General features: G+C 40.6%; 1 protein-coding gene across 1 annotated transcript; it reads right to left on the reverse strand.

The window, feature by feature from the left end:
• Positions 1 to 12,108: 12,108 nt before the first annotated feature.
• Positions 12,109 to 13,663, reverse strand: LOC125868463 (probable LRR receptor-like serine/threonine-protein kinase At3g47570). Its single transcript, XM_049549103.1, has 2 exons — positions 12,550 to 13,663; positions 12,109 to 12,446 (listed from the first exon to the last, which is right to left on the reverse strand). The coding sequence occupies exons 1-2, from the start codon at positions 13,661 to 13,663 to the stop codon at positions 12,109 to 12,111; spliced, it is 1,452 nt and encodes a 483-aa protein (XP_049405060.1).
• Positions 13,664 to 14,029: the final 366 nt, after the last annotated feature.

Genomic DNA, 14,029 nt, shown 5'->3' on the forward strand with positions numbered 1-14,029 from the left:
AAATGGACACATGTATATGATTTTCTCTATAAAAGTGTTGTGAGTCGACCAAGCCTAGTACGGGGGGTAGTAGGCCCGTATAACCGTATCGAGGGGTTGGTACCTTGGTTGCCTAGTACGGGGGGTAGTAGGCCCGTATAACCATATCGAGGGGTTTGTACCTTGGTCCCTAGCTCGGGGGGTGGTAGGCCCGGGTAACCACATTGAGGGGTTTGTACCTCTTTCGCCTCTCCAAGGGGGTGGTAGGCCTTGGAAATACTATATTGATGGTCACTCACCACACATGTACTACGTCCCACTAAATATGATTTTTATGTAAGCGTCATTATATATATCATTTCATTTATGTGCTATTTATCAGGTATGATTATGCATTTTTCCTATGATGTCCATCTATTGTAGCATTGCATTGCATCCCATATACTTAGTACATTCAAACGTACTAACGCATACTCTATGCCTACATGATGTCACCATGTAGGGACCGGAGCACCGCTTGACCCTCCTCCTCCGCGTGGCTAATACGATTTCCTATCAGGGTTATTGGTGAGTCCTCCATTCTGGGGACGTTGCTCATGATCTTTTGCTATGTATTAGACTTTTTCTTTTTAGTTATGTTTTGACTATGAGGGTGAGCCCGGTAGTTTGTCTTGGCCCCCGCTAAGTACCCATGTTTAGAGGTGGTGTTGGACATGTTGTGTATTATGCTTGAGCTTGACTCATCTATGGTATTTATGTATCATTCCTTTTTTTTCTCTTGCTCCCTTAGTCCCGATTTCTCCCTTGATTATGCTTATCGCTTATGGTCATTTTAATTGCTTCTGCGACCAAGGATGTGTAATGATATGCTATGAGGCTTGTTTGGGGTTCCTTCGAGTTCCCCATTCGCCGGTCACGTCTAGGCCCTAGGCTTGGGTCGTGACATTGCCTCACCTTGAATGAGGCCTATATCCAAAGTCCATGTAGGGTGGATTAACCTGTCACAAAGCCAGATCGGCACTTTAAAGTCCCTGCATAATTGGAAAATCAAACATGGAAATGAGTAAGTAGTGGAAGTCTTGAATGCCCTCTCATGAATCTCTGCCAGCAGCATGCGGGCAAAGTCAATCTCCACTCCTGCTACCAATATTGCAACCATGACCGCTCTGTCCCATGTGAGTTGGTTGTCAGCCTTTGCAGGCGACACCCTGTTACATACCAATAACCAGAAGAACTTGGCCACAAAATTTAATGTGGCCTTTCGGATACCCAACCGTGGTGTGGCGACCCACTCCGCAGGCTCTCCATCTGCAACAATGTATTTATATAACCACAATATAACAACCTCTCACTGCTCAGCATTCCTCTGGAAAGTGCCGCTCCGCACAATGTCCCATCTGTAATCAAACTCCGTTGTGTTTAGTGACCAAGAGTGACTCGTGGTATGTCTATAGAGAAAGCGGCTGATGGTGGCATGTGATATGGTCACCGGACAACCCCGGACCATAGTGGAAGTAAGAGGGTCCTGGGCTATCGGCTTTGACCGCTTGGAGATCAAACCATGGAGAATGGCGGCATAGGAGGTGTAGAACTCCTGTACAATCTCTTCACTATAAGTATCTGGGTCTCGAGCCATCCAGTCACACTTGCGAAGGTTAAAAAGCCGGTGGTTGTTGGGGAAATTGTGCAAGCTCCCTGTGAGGACTATGCGCTCCTCTATAACAATTAGGGCCATTTTCTCTTTGTCATTAATCATCTTGGCATCTCGATAGATTTGCCATTGGCCCTCAACACACCATCTTTTTGGCTCACCTGCCACTGAAGTAGGGTTCTCATTCCTTGGTATGGGTACTGACTCTGAGCTAGTGGCCTCATCAGATGAGGCTGCTTGTTCATTCTAGCTGGACCCTGGCTGACTTGGCATTGGACCCCGAAGCATGGACAGACTCGTACCCTGAAGCATGGCTGGACTCAAAGCCCGAAGCATGGGTAGACTCGGAGCCAGACGCAGACCAGTAGCGGAACTAGAAGCAGCCCCAGTTGGTGACCCGATCAGTGTGTGCTCCTCATCAGACTGAGAGACAGTGACTACGTCTGGAATCAACTTTCGGGGGGTGCCTCTGGTGGCTCGGGGTGCAGTGGGAGAAGTCTTTTTGTTGGGAGGAACGTATGTTGGATCTTTTTTCGTGTCCATGTCCGTGTCCTCATTGATTAACCTGAAGCTAGGAGCAACAGATTTTGACTTGCCCTGTTTTGAGTAGGTGACTAGCTTCTTGGGTGCCATCGTACCTGTGGAAGTGATATTAGTGCCAAAACTATCCATAAACAAACAAACAAACAATTTTAGGACTATAAAAGAACAATAACAAAGTCCCATGAAAATTTCAGACAGAGGATACAGTGGTCATCCACAGAGGAGACCTACGGTTCGTAGACTGATCTACGATCTATGGAACCCTTTCGTGGATCAGAGGCCCAACAATATTGGTTGCAGATGGAAACCACGGATGTATAGAACGGTTCGTAGATTGATCTACAGACTATAGTCCACATTCGTGGTTTCACACTTGGTGAAATTTCAGGTTCATCCAACCACGAACCTAATCTACGGTCCATAGATCGATCTACGGTCTATAGACGGGGTATCGTGGATGTGATATGTGCCAGATTTCAGCCATTCTTTATTTTCAAGTCCACATCTTAGACCATTTTCAACAATGTCCTAGTCTAACCATGTATTTCAACATTGAATCATGCTAGTTTGTCATTATCAGGATTCCAATTAATCAATTTAACCAAGTATTTAAGACAAACTTTGGAACCCTAAGTCGAAACTTACATTTAGACTTATAATCATATACAATAAGGCAACACAATCACTATCTATCGTTCCAAGGGTATTGTAACTTTCAGTTTTATCATGCAATTACATCTAACAATTACTTAAGGTCAAGACCCGACTCCCGACTTTCTATATTCAATCTATGAACCAAAATTCAAAGTGAGGGAAAAGTCTATTACCTTACAAGCAAAGAGGAGTGGGGTGATTGCGTGATGACACTAAGCTTTGCAAGACCAAATAATTACCTCTTCGTTACTAACCTGAACACTGGACCTTGTGGGAATTTTTGGAGAGGGAAGGGAATTTAGGGGTTTGGGGAAAAGGAAGGGAAGATTAATTGGGGAGTGATGGAGTGATTATTGAGTGATTTAAGGAGTTTGGAAAGTTATGAAACGGTTTGGGAGTATATGGAGGGAAGTGGAATGATTTAAAATTGGGGGGATTTTAAATAGGATGGGTCCGGGTCGGGTCAAGCAGTATTAGGGTTCTGGACCCACGAGACCCCATCTACGGTCTGTGGATCGATCTACGATTCATAGATTGGGACCGTGATCACCCTTACAGTTGGACAATTTGTAGGGACTTACCTGGGATCTACGGACACCATCGACGGTCCGTGGATGGATCGACGGACCGTCGATGGGGTCCGTAGACCTCTGCACCTGACCATTTTCTGCAGAATTTTCATAGCGTACCTGCACATGTAGCAACCATTAGGCTATTTTTTTTACATTTCTGGACACTTTTTAGACACGGACCCTATGCTAATTCTTGCCAACACACAAAAAAAAAAACTAAAACACCTATCTAAATTAATACAGAGAATAAACTAAACACAAAAACTGCTAGATGGAAAACAAAAACCTATCGTTGGCAAGATTGTACATCTTGGGTTGCCTCCCAAGCAGCGCTTGATTTAACGTCGCGGCACGACGCAGGCCTCTTGATTACTCAGACTTCATCAAGATGATAGGCGTCAATCACTTCTTGCACACTTACAACATTTCCCAGATAGATCTTGATCCTTTGCCCGTTTACCATGAACCTAGTTCCTTCACTATTTTCAAGCTCAACCGCTCCATGGGGGAGCACTTTTTTGAGCAAAAATGGCCCAGTCCATTTGGACTTGAGTTTGCCTGGAAACAAGTGCAACCTAGAGTTGAATAGAAGCACATGATCACCAACCACAAATTCTCGCTTTTCAATTCTTTGATCATGATACTGCTTCATCTTCTCTTTGTACAAGGCTGAACTTTCATAAGATTTTAGGCGAAACTTATCAAGCATAGTCAAGTCATTCATTCTTTGATTAGATGCGGCGCCCCAATCCAAATTTAGCTTCTTCATTGCCCACATCGCCTTATGCTCTAGCTCTACCGGTAAATGACAATACTTCCCATATACAAGTTGGTAAGGAGACATACCTATGGGGGTCTTGTATGCAGTGTGATAGGCCCATAGAGCATCATCAAGCTTCCTTGACCAATCCGTTCTATTAGCATTCACAGTCTTCGCCAAAATATATTTGATTTCTCTGTTGGACACTTCAACTTGTCCGCTAGTTTGTGGATGGTAAGGAGTGGCTACATTTGTGGCGGACACCATACTTCTCAAGTAGCGCCTTGAACAACTTATTACAAAAGTGGGAACCTCCTTCACTGATGATCGCCCTCAGGGTACCAAATCTGGAGAATATATTCTTTTTCAAAAATGCGGTGACACTTTTGCCTTCATTGTTGGATAGCGCAACTGCTTCTACCCACTTCGATACATAATCAACCGCAAGAAGAATATACTTCATCCCTTGTGAACTCACAAATGGACCCATAAAATCAATGCCCCATACATCAAACAACTCTATCACCAATATATGATTCATATGAAGTTCTTGCCTCTTTGAAATTCCTCCTTCTCTTTGGGAACGATCACAAGACTTGGCGAAATCATGAGCATCTTGGTGGATGGTAGGCCAGTATTACCCACACTACAAAATCTTATGCGCAGTCCGAATACCGCTATGATGCCCACCAATAGGCAATGAATGACATGCTTCAAGTACACTCAACATATCGACCTCGGGCTCATAACGACGAATAATCCCATCAGCACAACTACGATACAAGTAAGGCTCATCCCAAAATAATTTCTTCACATCATGCATAAAAATTTTCCTTTGGTGAAAAGACAAATCCGGGGGCACAATATCGCTTGCCAAATAATTAGCAAAGTCAGCGAACCAAGGAATCAAATCATGAGAAGCAGCCAATATCTGTTCATTTGGAAAAGCATCATTAATTTCAGCCCTATCACCAAGCTTTAGCATAGCCTCTTCTTCTAATCTAGACAAGTGATCAACAACTTGATTTTCGGTCCCCTTTTTATGTTTTACCACAAAATCAAACTCTTGCAACAATAATACCCATCTAATCAACCTCAGCTTTGCATCCTTCTTTGCCATCAAATATTTCAATGCAGAGTGGTCAGTGTGTACTATGACCTTGCTACCAAGCAAGTAGGATTGAAAATTTTCAAATGTGAAAACCACTGCAAGAAGCTCTTGATTAGTCACAGTATAATTCTTCTGGGCCATATTTAGAGCCTTGCTAGCATAGTAAATAGGGTGAAGAATTTTTTCTCTCCTCTGTCCCAATACCACACCAAACGCCACGCCACTTGCATCACACATTACCTCAAATGGTTGTCTCCAATCCGGTGAAATAATGATAGGGGTAGTAACTAACTTCTCTTTCAACTCTCCAAATGCTCTAAGACAAGTATCATCAAAGTAGAACTTACACTACTTCTCAAGCAGTTTGCACAAAGGATGTGCAATTTTTGAGAAATCTTTGATGAATCTCCTGTAGAAACCTGCATGCCCAAGAAAACTCCTCACACCTTTTTACAGAGATAGGTGGGGGAAGTTTTTCTATTACTTCAACTTTCGCTTTATCTACCTCAATGCCCTTTTAAGAAATTCTATAACCTAGAACTATCTTTTCTTTCACCATAATGTGGCACTTCTCCCAATTCAGCACCAGGTTGCAATCTTCACACCTTTTAAGTACCTCAGCCAAATGATTCAGACATCGATCAAAAGAGTCACCTACCATAGAGAAATCATCCATAAATACCTCTATAGTGTCCTCTACCATATCAAAGAATATCAACATCATATAACGTTGGAAGGTTGCTGGAGCATTGCATAACCCAAAGGGCATCCTTTTGAAGGCGAAAGTCCCATAAGGGCAAGTGAAGGTGGTCTTCTCTTGGTCCTCCGGAGCTATAGAAATCTGATTGTAGCCCGAATAACTATTAAGAAAACAATACCAACCCTTACCAGCAAATCTATCTAATATCTGATCCATGAATGACATAGGGAAAAAGTCATTTTCTGTCCAAATATTTAGCTTCCGGTAGTCCATGCAGACTCTCCATCCAGTCACAGGCTGCATCGGAACAAAATCATTTCTCTCATTAGGAACCACAGTAATCCCACCTTTCTTGGGAACACATTGAACATGGAATACCCAACTACTATCTGCAATGGGATAGATAACTCCAGCATCCAACCACTTGATGATCTCCTTTTTAACTACCTCTTGCATAAGTGGATTTAATCTTCTTTGGTGCTCAATACTAGGTTTGTGATCTGGCATGAGTTGTATTTTATGGGAACAAATATCGGGAGGAATCCCAATAATATCCGCAATAGTCCACCCAATAGCTCGCTTGAACCTCTTTAATACAGTCACCAAGCACTCTACTTGTCTCACATTTAGATCTGCCGCAATGTTGACCGGCAAAGTGTTATCTCTGCCCAATAATACATACTTCAAATGTGGTGGTAGAGCCTTAAGTTCCAATTTTGGTGCCTCAACAATAGATAGTCTCGTTGGTGGAGACTCACGATTCTTCATGTCTAACTTATACTTCTTTTGCTTTGACCGATATTCACACCTCTCAAGTGCAGCTACCAACTCATCGTACTCTTCAATACCATCACTATCGAAATTCATCATAACTGCTGCTACTGCCCCAACTCCGAGTCACTCTTCAATTTGCACTTCTACTTCACTCTCAACTCTGTAAGTTATAGCAGATACCGTTTGGAGCTCACCACTCTGCTTCATGGACCTACAAATATTGAATGTTGCTTCTTCATTGTTCAGTCTGAACTTCATCTGTCCTTTCTCCATATCAACCAATGCACGACCTGTGGCAAGGAATGGTCTCCCAAGGATGATGGGAACATCAAAATCAACCTCACAGTCAAGAATCATAAAATCCGCTGGAAAGATGAACTCCACTTTTACTAGCACATCATAGAGTACACCAATGTGCCTTTTCAAGGTACAATCGGCCATAAGTAGCTGCATCATAGTAGGCTTGGGATCCCCTAGATCTAGCTTCTTATAAATAGACAATGGCATGAGGTTGATGCTAGCACCAAGACCACACAATGCCTTATTAAAGTGTAACAACCCTATAGTACATGGGATTGTGAAAGCACCAGGGTCTTCCTTCTTCTGCACAAGAGATCTTGTAGCATTAGCGCTACAATGCTGCAATCTATCATCATCTTCAAAACTCACAGACCTTTTCTTTGTCGCCATATCTTTCATAAACTTCGCATACCCAGACATTTGCTCCAAAGCTTCAATCAAAGGAACATTGATGGAAAGCTGTTTCAACAAAGTAATAAACCTGTGATATTTACCATCTTCAGTCTCCTTTACTCACCTCTATGGAAAAGGTGGTGGAGGTCTAGGTATGGGGACCACTTTCTAATATATCTCCGTTTCTTTCTCTGTCGCAGTCTCAGACTCTTCTCTAACCTCTACCACATCATCTTTTTTTCTAATCTCAACATCCACCACAAACGACATATGTGGATCTATGGTTTGCTTACCCCCTCAAGTAGTAACTGCCATATAATGACCGTCATTCTTTGGATTCTGGATGGTGTTGCTAGGAAGAGTACCAGGTTGACGTGGGTTCACTGTAGTAGACAACTGGGTCATCTGCTGCTCTAGGTGCTTTATTGACACTGCATGGGCATCAACCTTTTGACCAATACTAGACAAGTCGTTTCTCATCTCCTTTACATTCTCATTAGTTACATCAAACCTTATCATCATCTTCTGCATCATATCTTCAATACGCGCCATATTGCCTCCAGCTTCCCTAGTACCAGATTCCCAATTTTGAGGGGGAACATAAGGTCCAACTCGATCGTTTCTATTGCCATAGTTGTTCCTGTTATAGTTGTTGTCGCGATTGAGGTTCCCATCCTGGACATATTGACCCTCTCGGTTGTAGTTGCCATAGTTCCGACCTTGGTTTCCTTGACCTTGGTGCCAATTTTCCGCGTTGGATCCTTGGGCGTTTGGTCGAAAACCCCCCGTCTGATCATTCACCACATAAGCATCCTCTTCATAGTAACACTCTTCAAGTGGTGGTGGCGTTCTAGTCAAGTAATTCACAACATTTACCTTATTTGCACCTCCACTCACATTCTTCAATACCAACCCCAACTCGGTCCTCATCTGAGCCATCTCCTCACGAATCTTATTTGCAGACTGGGTGTTTGTATTCTGAATGGCAAATGTGTTTCTCCCAGTAACTGACCTCCTAGTGCTCCATGTTTTATTGTTGCAAGAGATTTTCTCCAATTTTTCAGAAATCTGTGCATATGTGTAGTTGCCATGTGAACCTCCTGCAATAGTATAAGAACTGCTTTATTGTTGTCATCCTGACCTCGATAGAAATATTCCTTCAGCGACTCATCATTAATACAGTGATTTGGGACATCTCTTATGAACACAATGAATCTGTCCCAAGAGCTACTCACAGAATCTCCAGGTAATGTTACAAAATTGTTGACCCTATCTTTGTGATTGAGCTTCTTGGACACAGGATAGTACCTTGCTCGGAACACATCCGTCAGTTGGTTCCATGTAAAGATTGAGTTATAAGGAAGCTCAGTGAACCATACTGTAGCATCGCCTATCAGTGATAGAGGGAACACTCGTAATACGATGACATCTATATCTAAGTCTGGTCTACCTACACAACTTTTATAAACCACCCTTAGCTTGGCTAAGTGAGCATGTGGGTCCTCCGATGGCAATCCTGAGAATAAGCCCATTGCTGTAAACATCTGCATCAAGCTACTAGTCACCACAAATATGTGCCCTGGAGGTAGAGGGGTAGGACAATAGGTCCATCAGAGTTTGCTATATTGACGTTACCCCGATAGTTGTCATGTTGTCGTGGGCCTGGTGGATCTTGCATCCTCAATGTATCTCCCAATTGATTGTCAGCTGGAACCTGGTTGTCCCTACCAACTACCCTCGGCTGTTGTAACTCAACTGCATCACCTGGATTTCCTCCGATAGGACTAATTGGATCTCCTGGATTGTTCATTCTTCCCAAAGTGCGGTTCAACTCTGGATCGTAAGGAGTAAGTGGTTCACCCTCGCTTCGTGTACTTGGCATACACTAGAGTCAGAACCTGAGAGAGACAAAAGCAAAGAGAAAAAGTAAAATTAGGAAATATTTGACTAACGTTCAATAATGTAGTTAAAATAAATCTAAAAGCCAAATTTCCCCGACAGCGGCGCCAAAATTTAATATACCCAAATTACACTTCCCGAAAGAAGCATAAGCGATCGTTATCAAGTAAAGAACCCAACTTGTAGGTTGGGATCGATCCCACGAGGAAAATGGTTTAGACTTTGCTTTAACCAACAATTATATTCAATTAGTCAAATTACTTCTAGAAACAAGTAATTAAAGGGTTTTTTTTTGTGAAACAAATCGTAAGAATTCAATAAGTAATAGGTAATCAAAAGTCAATTTTTGGTTGTTATCGAGATGAAAGAAATAACTAGGGTATACGTGTTCCCCACAAGCTCATAACGCAGTAATCCTAATAATAACAATCTTTTCCTAGTGTAATATATGCAAAGTGATAAGTTAGATATCTCTAAATCCTTGGTCCGGCGTCTAGAGAATTTCACCCCGCACCTTAGTCCGGCTACGTGTGTATAATTTACTAACCCTTACCTTTACCTCATATTAGACATCATAATTGATGTTTGGCTCAGTTATTACTTTGCACCAATCGACATTAGCCTATTAGATAGTATCACACTAAATCTATGTTGATAATTCTTTTCTTGTTGATTACCTCTTTGGTCCGGCAAGTAGCAACAAGGGGAGTTCTAACACGTGCACTCGTTAAAAAGACTTCTAAACGAAAGAATTATCAATGCATGCAGAACATTATTCAAGAATTACTTATTTACCATTCATACTTTGTTAATCGCTCATGGTTCCCACAACCCTAGTTGTGGGGTTTAGTTACCCATAATCATATGAACATAATTCATTGTTATAGATGAAAGAATTATGAACTTACTTAAAAAGAATAATAGACCTAGAAATTCAACTTGAATTGCAACACACAAATCTTCAAAACGAACTTAGGAAATTAATAATTGCTAAGTTTGCAAGAATAATCTCCCAAGTCACAAAATAGAACTAACGTAATAATGTCTAACCCCCAAAAACGAGGTTTACATGCCCTATTTATAGAAAACAAGTTCTAAATTAAAAGGGAAACAAAATAAGGAAAGTTTGTTCAGGGACGCGTCTTCATTCCACGTGACTGACTCACGAACCGTCAATGGATCTACGGTCCGTGAGTCCCTTCCGTTAGCCAGGACTTAGAGAATATTTCAGCTTCCAAAAATCAGCTTCTCTGAAGCAAACGACGGAACTGCAATATGGACCGTAGATCGATCTACGGTCCGTCAATCCCCTTCTGTAGCTCCACACTTGGAATCTTCAAAAATCAGGTACTGGAACCCTCGCAGTATCAATGTACGGATCAACAGTACGGTCCGTAGATCAATGGCCACCGTGGTTCCACACTTGGTTAGATTTCCCTAATTTTCCTTTCATGTCTTGCCTGCTGATCTACAACCACCATCTACGGAGCGTCAATGGACCTACGATCCTTAGATCACCTCCGTAGATGCCCTTTTTCTGCATTTTTTTCAGCTGTCTCTTTACTTCCACGCCTGAACATATTTCCTGCAAAGTATGATAAAAACACATAAAAACCAATACAAAAAGGCCCTAGACACACACAACTTGTAAGTGAAATGTATTAGAAATACCATAAACTCACGGTATATCAACACATACATTTATTATTTGCTAAAGTGGACCCATTAGCTTAGATTATTTAAGACAATTCTCTGAGGGCACGTAGTTTGGGACAAGGAGATTGCTTCTAGAGACCTGACCTCTACTAACAGGAAGACATTCATCTCTAAGTCATCTCGGTGCTAAGTAAATCCCAACGGAAAAAGACATAATGTTCATCAAAATACTTGGTAAGCAACAAGTAAAAACTACCAATCAGTCATAAGTTCATATTAGAATAGCTTCTTTCAAAACAATGCATTCATAATCCTGTAACATAAGACACACGCCTATATAAGCATCTAAATCATGATTTCCTTTCAAATGTGAGAAAACCTTTCACAAATCATTGGCATAATTTCATCTTAAAAACTCCATGCAAGGGCTTCTTTACCATTTGGTAGTTGAAAGCTTGAAGAAGAAACTCCATGAGAGAAAAGTTCTAAGCTTAAGTTAAAATTGTGGGTTCTTCTTCTTCTTTGGGACTATTTAGATGTGATTTTGAGTTGATCGAGATTAAATTTGTCACTGTATACTTCATGTATAGTTAAGTTGTATTCAGCTTTTTGAGTGTATCATAATATATATTTCGTGCATAGCTCGTGTATAGGTAATTTGTATTGTATAGTGAGTGTATACTTTCTATGCCTTTTAACAAAATATATAATATATTTGTTGTGTATTTTGACTATTTTTATGTAAATAAAAACACGGTTATATTTATTGTAAACTAATTACTTTATTATATATATTTGAAACTAGTCCAAAAATATATTCAACAAAACACAGCTTGAATTTGTCCATAGGATTGAGAATGTGCCACCATGAGACTTGAGATAAATTGAATAAAGCAAATCTGAGACATTGACAATAAAGCAAATCATGTTCCACCATTTTGGAACACTAATATTAAGAGGAAACAGTGAGACTTATTGAAACCAACCAGCATTTCAAAACAACATCAAGTGCAAATCAAGTTCTAAAAAAAACAATCTTTACATGAATCCAACAATTTAGCAAACAATTGCAGCAAACAAGTGATTGATTCGGAACAAGAGACTCCGAGAACATGCTCAACGTGCAAGAAGTTGAATCTTGATCTTCTGTAGTATCCCTGCAACATCTTTCATGTTTGTCCTTCTTGCCGGAGATTTAGCACAACAATCTAATTCGACTTTCATGATTGATTCCACAACATCTAGATCCTTTTGTAAGCGATTATCCGTTGGTGTTACTAAATTGGCATCTACAACGTCCATTACTGCCTTGGGGAGTGAATAAATCACCCATTGCTTCAAGCTAAGATCTCCCTCAAACTCATTAGGCTTTCTCCTAGTAAACGTTTCCAGTAATATGATCCCATAACTATAGACACCACATTTTATTGACAACAGTCCATCCATTCCATACTCTACGGTTAAACAATTAATTTAAAGATGATATATGCTTTCTTGATAAGGGAAAAAAGAAGAGGAAAAATCATTGTTCAAATTAGCAAAAACAAAGAGACGTACCCCGTGCAATATAGCCAAATGTTGCTAAGGTTGTAGTATATAAATCACTCTCATCTTCACCAAGTAGTTTTGAAATACCAAAGTCGCTTAGGTGGGCAACCATATCCTCATCTAGCAAGACGTTACTAGGCTTTAAGTCACAATGAATCACGGGCAACGAGCATCCATGGTGGAGATATTCCAATGCACATGCCACATCTATCATTATGCTTAGTCTCTGCCTAATGTCTAGGAAGTAGTTGTGCGAATACAAATACTTCTCAAGACTCCCATTAGGCATATACTCGAGCACTAAAGCCTTAAAATCAAGGTTGGAACAACTAGTGATGACTTTCACAAGATTGCTATGGCGAAGGCTATGCAAAACTTCACATTCTATATCAAAACTCTTGAATGCCGCTTCCATTTGCAGATTAAACACTTTAACTGCAATGACAGTCCCACTTCTAAGAACACCTTTGTAAACAAAGCCAAAACCTCCGGAACCAATCAGATTATTCTCGCTAAGCGCATTAGTTGCTTGGAGCAGTTCATAGTAAGAAATTATTTCTCGTTCTACGGTGGATAGTGAATTAGCTTGTTGAGGAGCTCTTTTACCTCTTCTAGACCATATCCATACAAACACATAGGTGATAGGAACAAATAGAAGTGCAATTCCTAGCAAAAGAAGTAGAAGTAGTGATTTTTTTCTATTTGATCTGTGTTTTGATGAAGTGGGGCATGGCGGGACACTAAATCTTGAAGAACCACAAAATGCTTCATTGTGGATGAAAAACTTACTCGAGAGGTTCTTGAAAGGACACCCCAAAGGAATTTCACCATACAACTTGTTGTTAGAAACATTGAAATACTTGAGATAGTGAAGTTTCTCCATAGACATAGGAATGATTCCCGATATATTATTATGAGAAAGGTCTAGGAATTCCAAACCTACTATGTTGCTCATTGATTCAGGTATAGATCCTTGTAAATTGTTGTGCCGCAAAGAAAGGTGCTCCAAATTTTGCAATCCTCCAATTTCTCTAGGAATTCTATTTGAGAATTGATTCATTGATAGATCCATCCCTGTCACAACCTTTAGATTTCCAATTTCTGGAGGTAAAGAACCAACCATGTTGTTTGACGATAAGTCAAGAACCACTAAATCTTTAAGATTCCCAAAACTTGTTGGTATATTAGAACTCAATTTATTGGAACCAAAATGTATCTCTCTAAGGGACATGACGTTCCCTAAACAATTAGGAGTAGATCCTGAAAGTTGATTTTGTCCTAAGTAAATCTCACCTAAATGCCGCAATTTACAAATGTTATCTCCAATAAATCATGTAAGTATGTTGTTACTCAAGTTGAACAGCTGAAGATTTCTCAAGTTTCCAATTGATGTCGAAATTGATCCAACCAAGTTTTTTCCAGAAAGATCAAGGAATAATAAGCTGCTTAAGTTCCCAACTTCATTTGGAAGTCGCCCTTTTATTTTGCA

Source organism: Solanum stenotomum, chromosome 6 (assembly GCF_019186545.1).
Source record: "Solanum stenotomum isolate F172 chromosome 6, ASM1918654v1, whole genome shotgun sequence".
In the NCBI taxonomy this organism is placed as follows: domain Eukaryota; kingdom Viridiplantae; phylum Streptophyta; class Magnoliopsida; order Solanales; family Solanaceae; genus Solanum; species Solanum stenotomum.

What these genes read in the sequence shown, in the direction of transcription:
- LOC125868463 (XM_049549103.1), bottom strand. Translation starts at nt 13,663, where the DNA reads ATGGTTGGTTCTTTACCTCCAGAAATTGGAAATCTAAAGGTTGTGACA. An exon ending in ATTTGGCTATATTGCACGGG is followed by an intron (nt 12,447 to 12,549) that starts GTACGTCTCTTT and finishes GTTTAACCGTAG; the next exon opens with AGTATGGAATGGATGGACTG.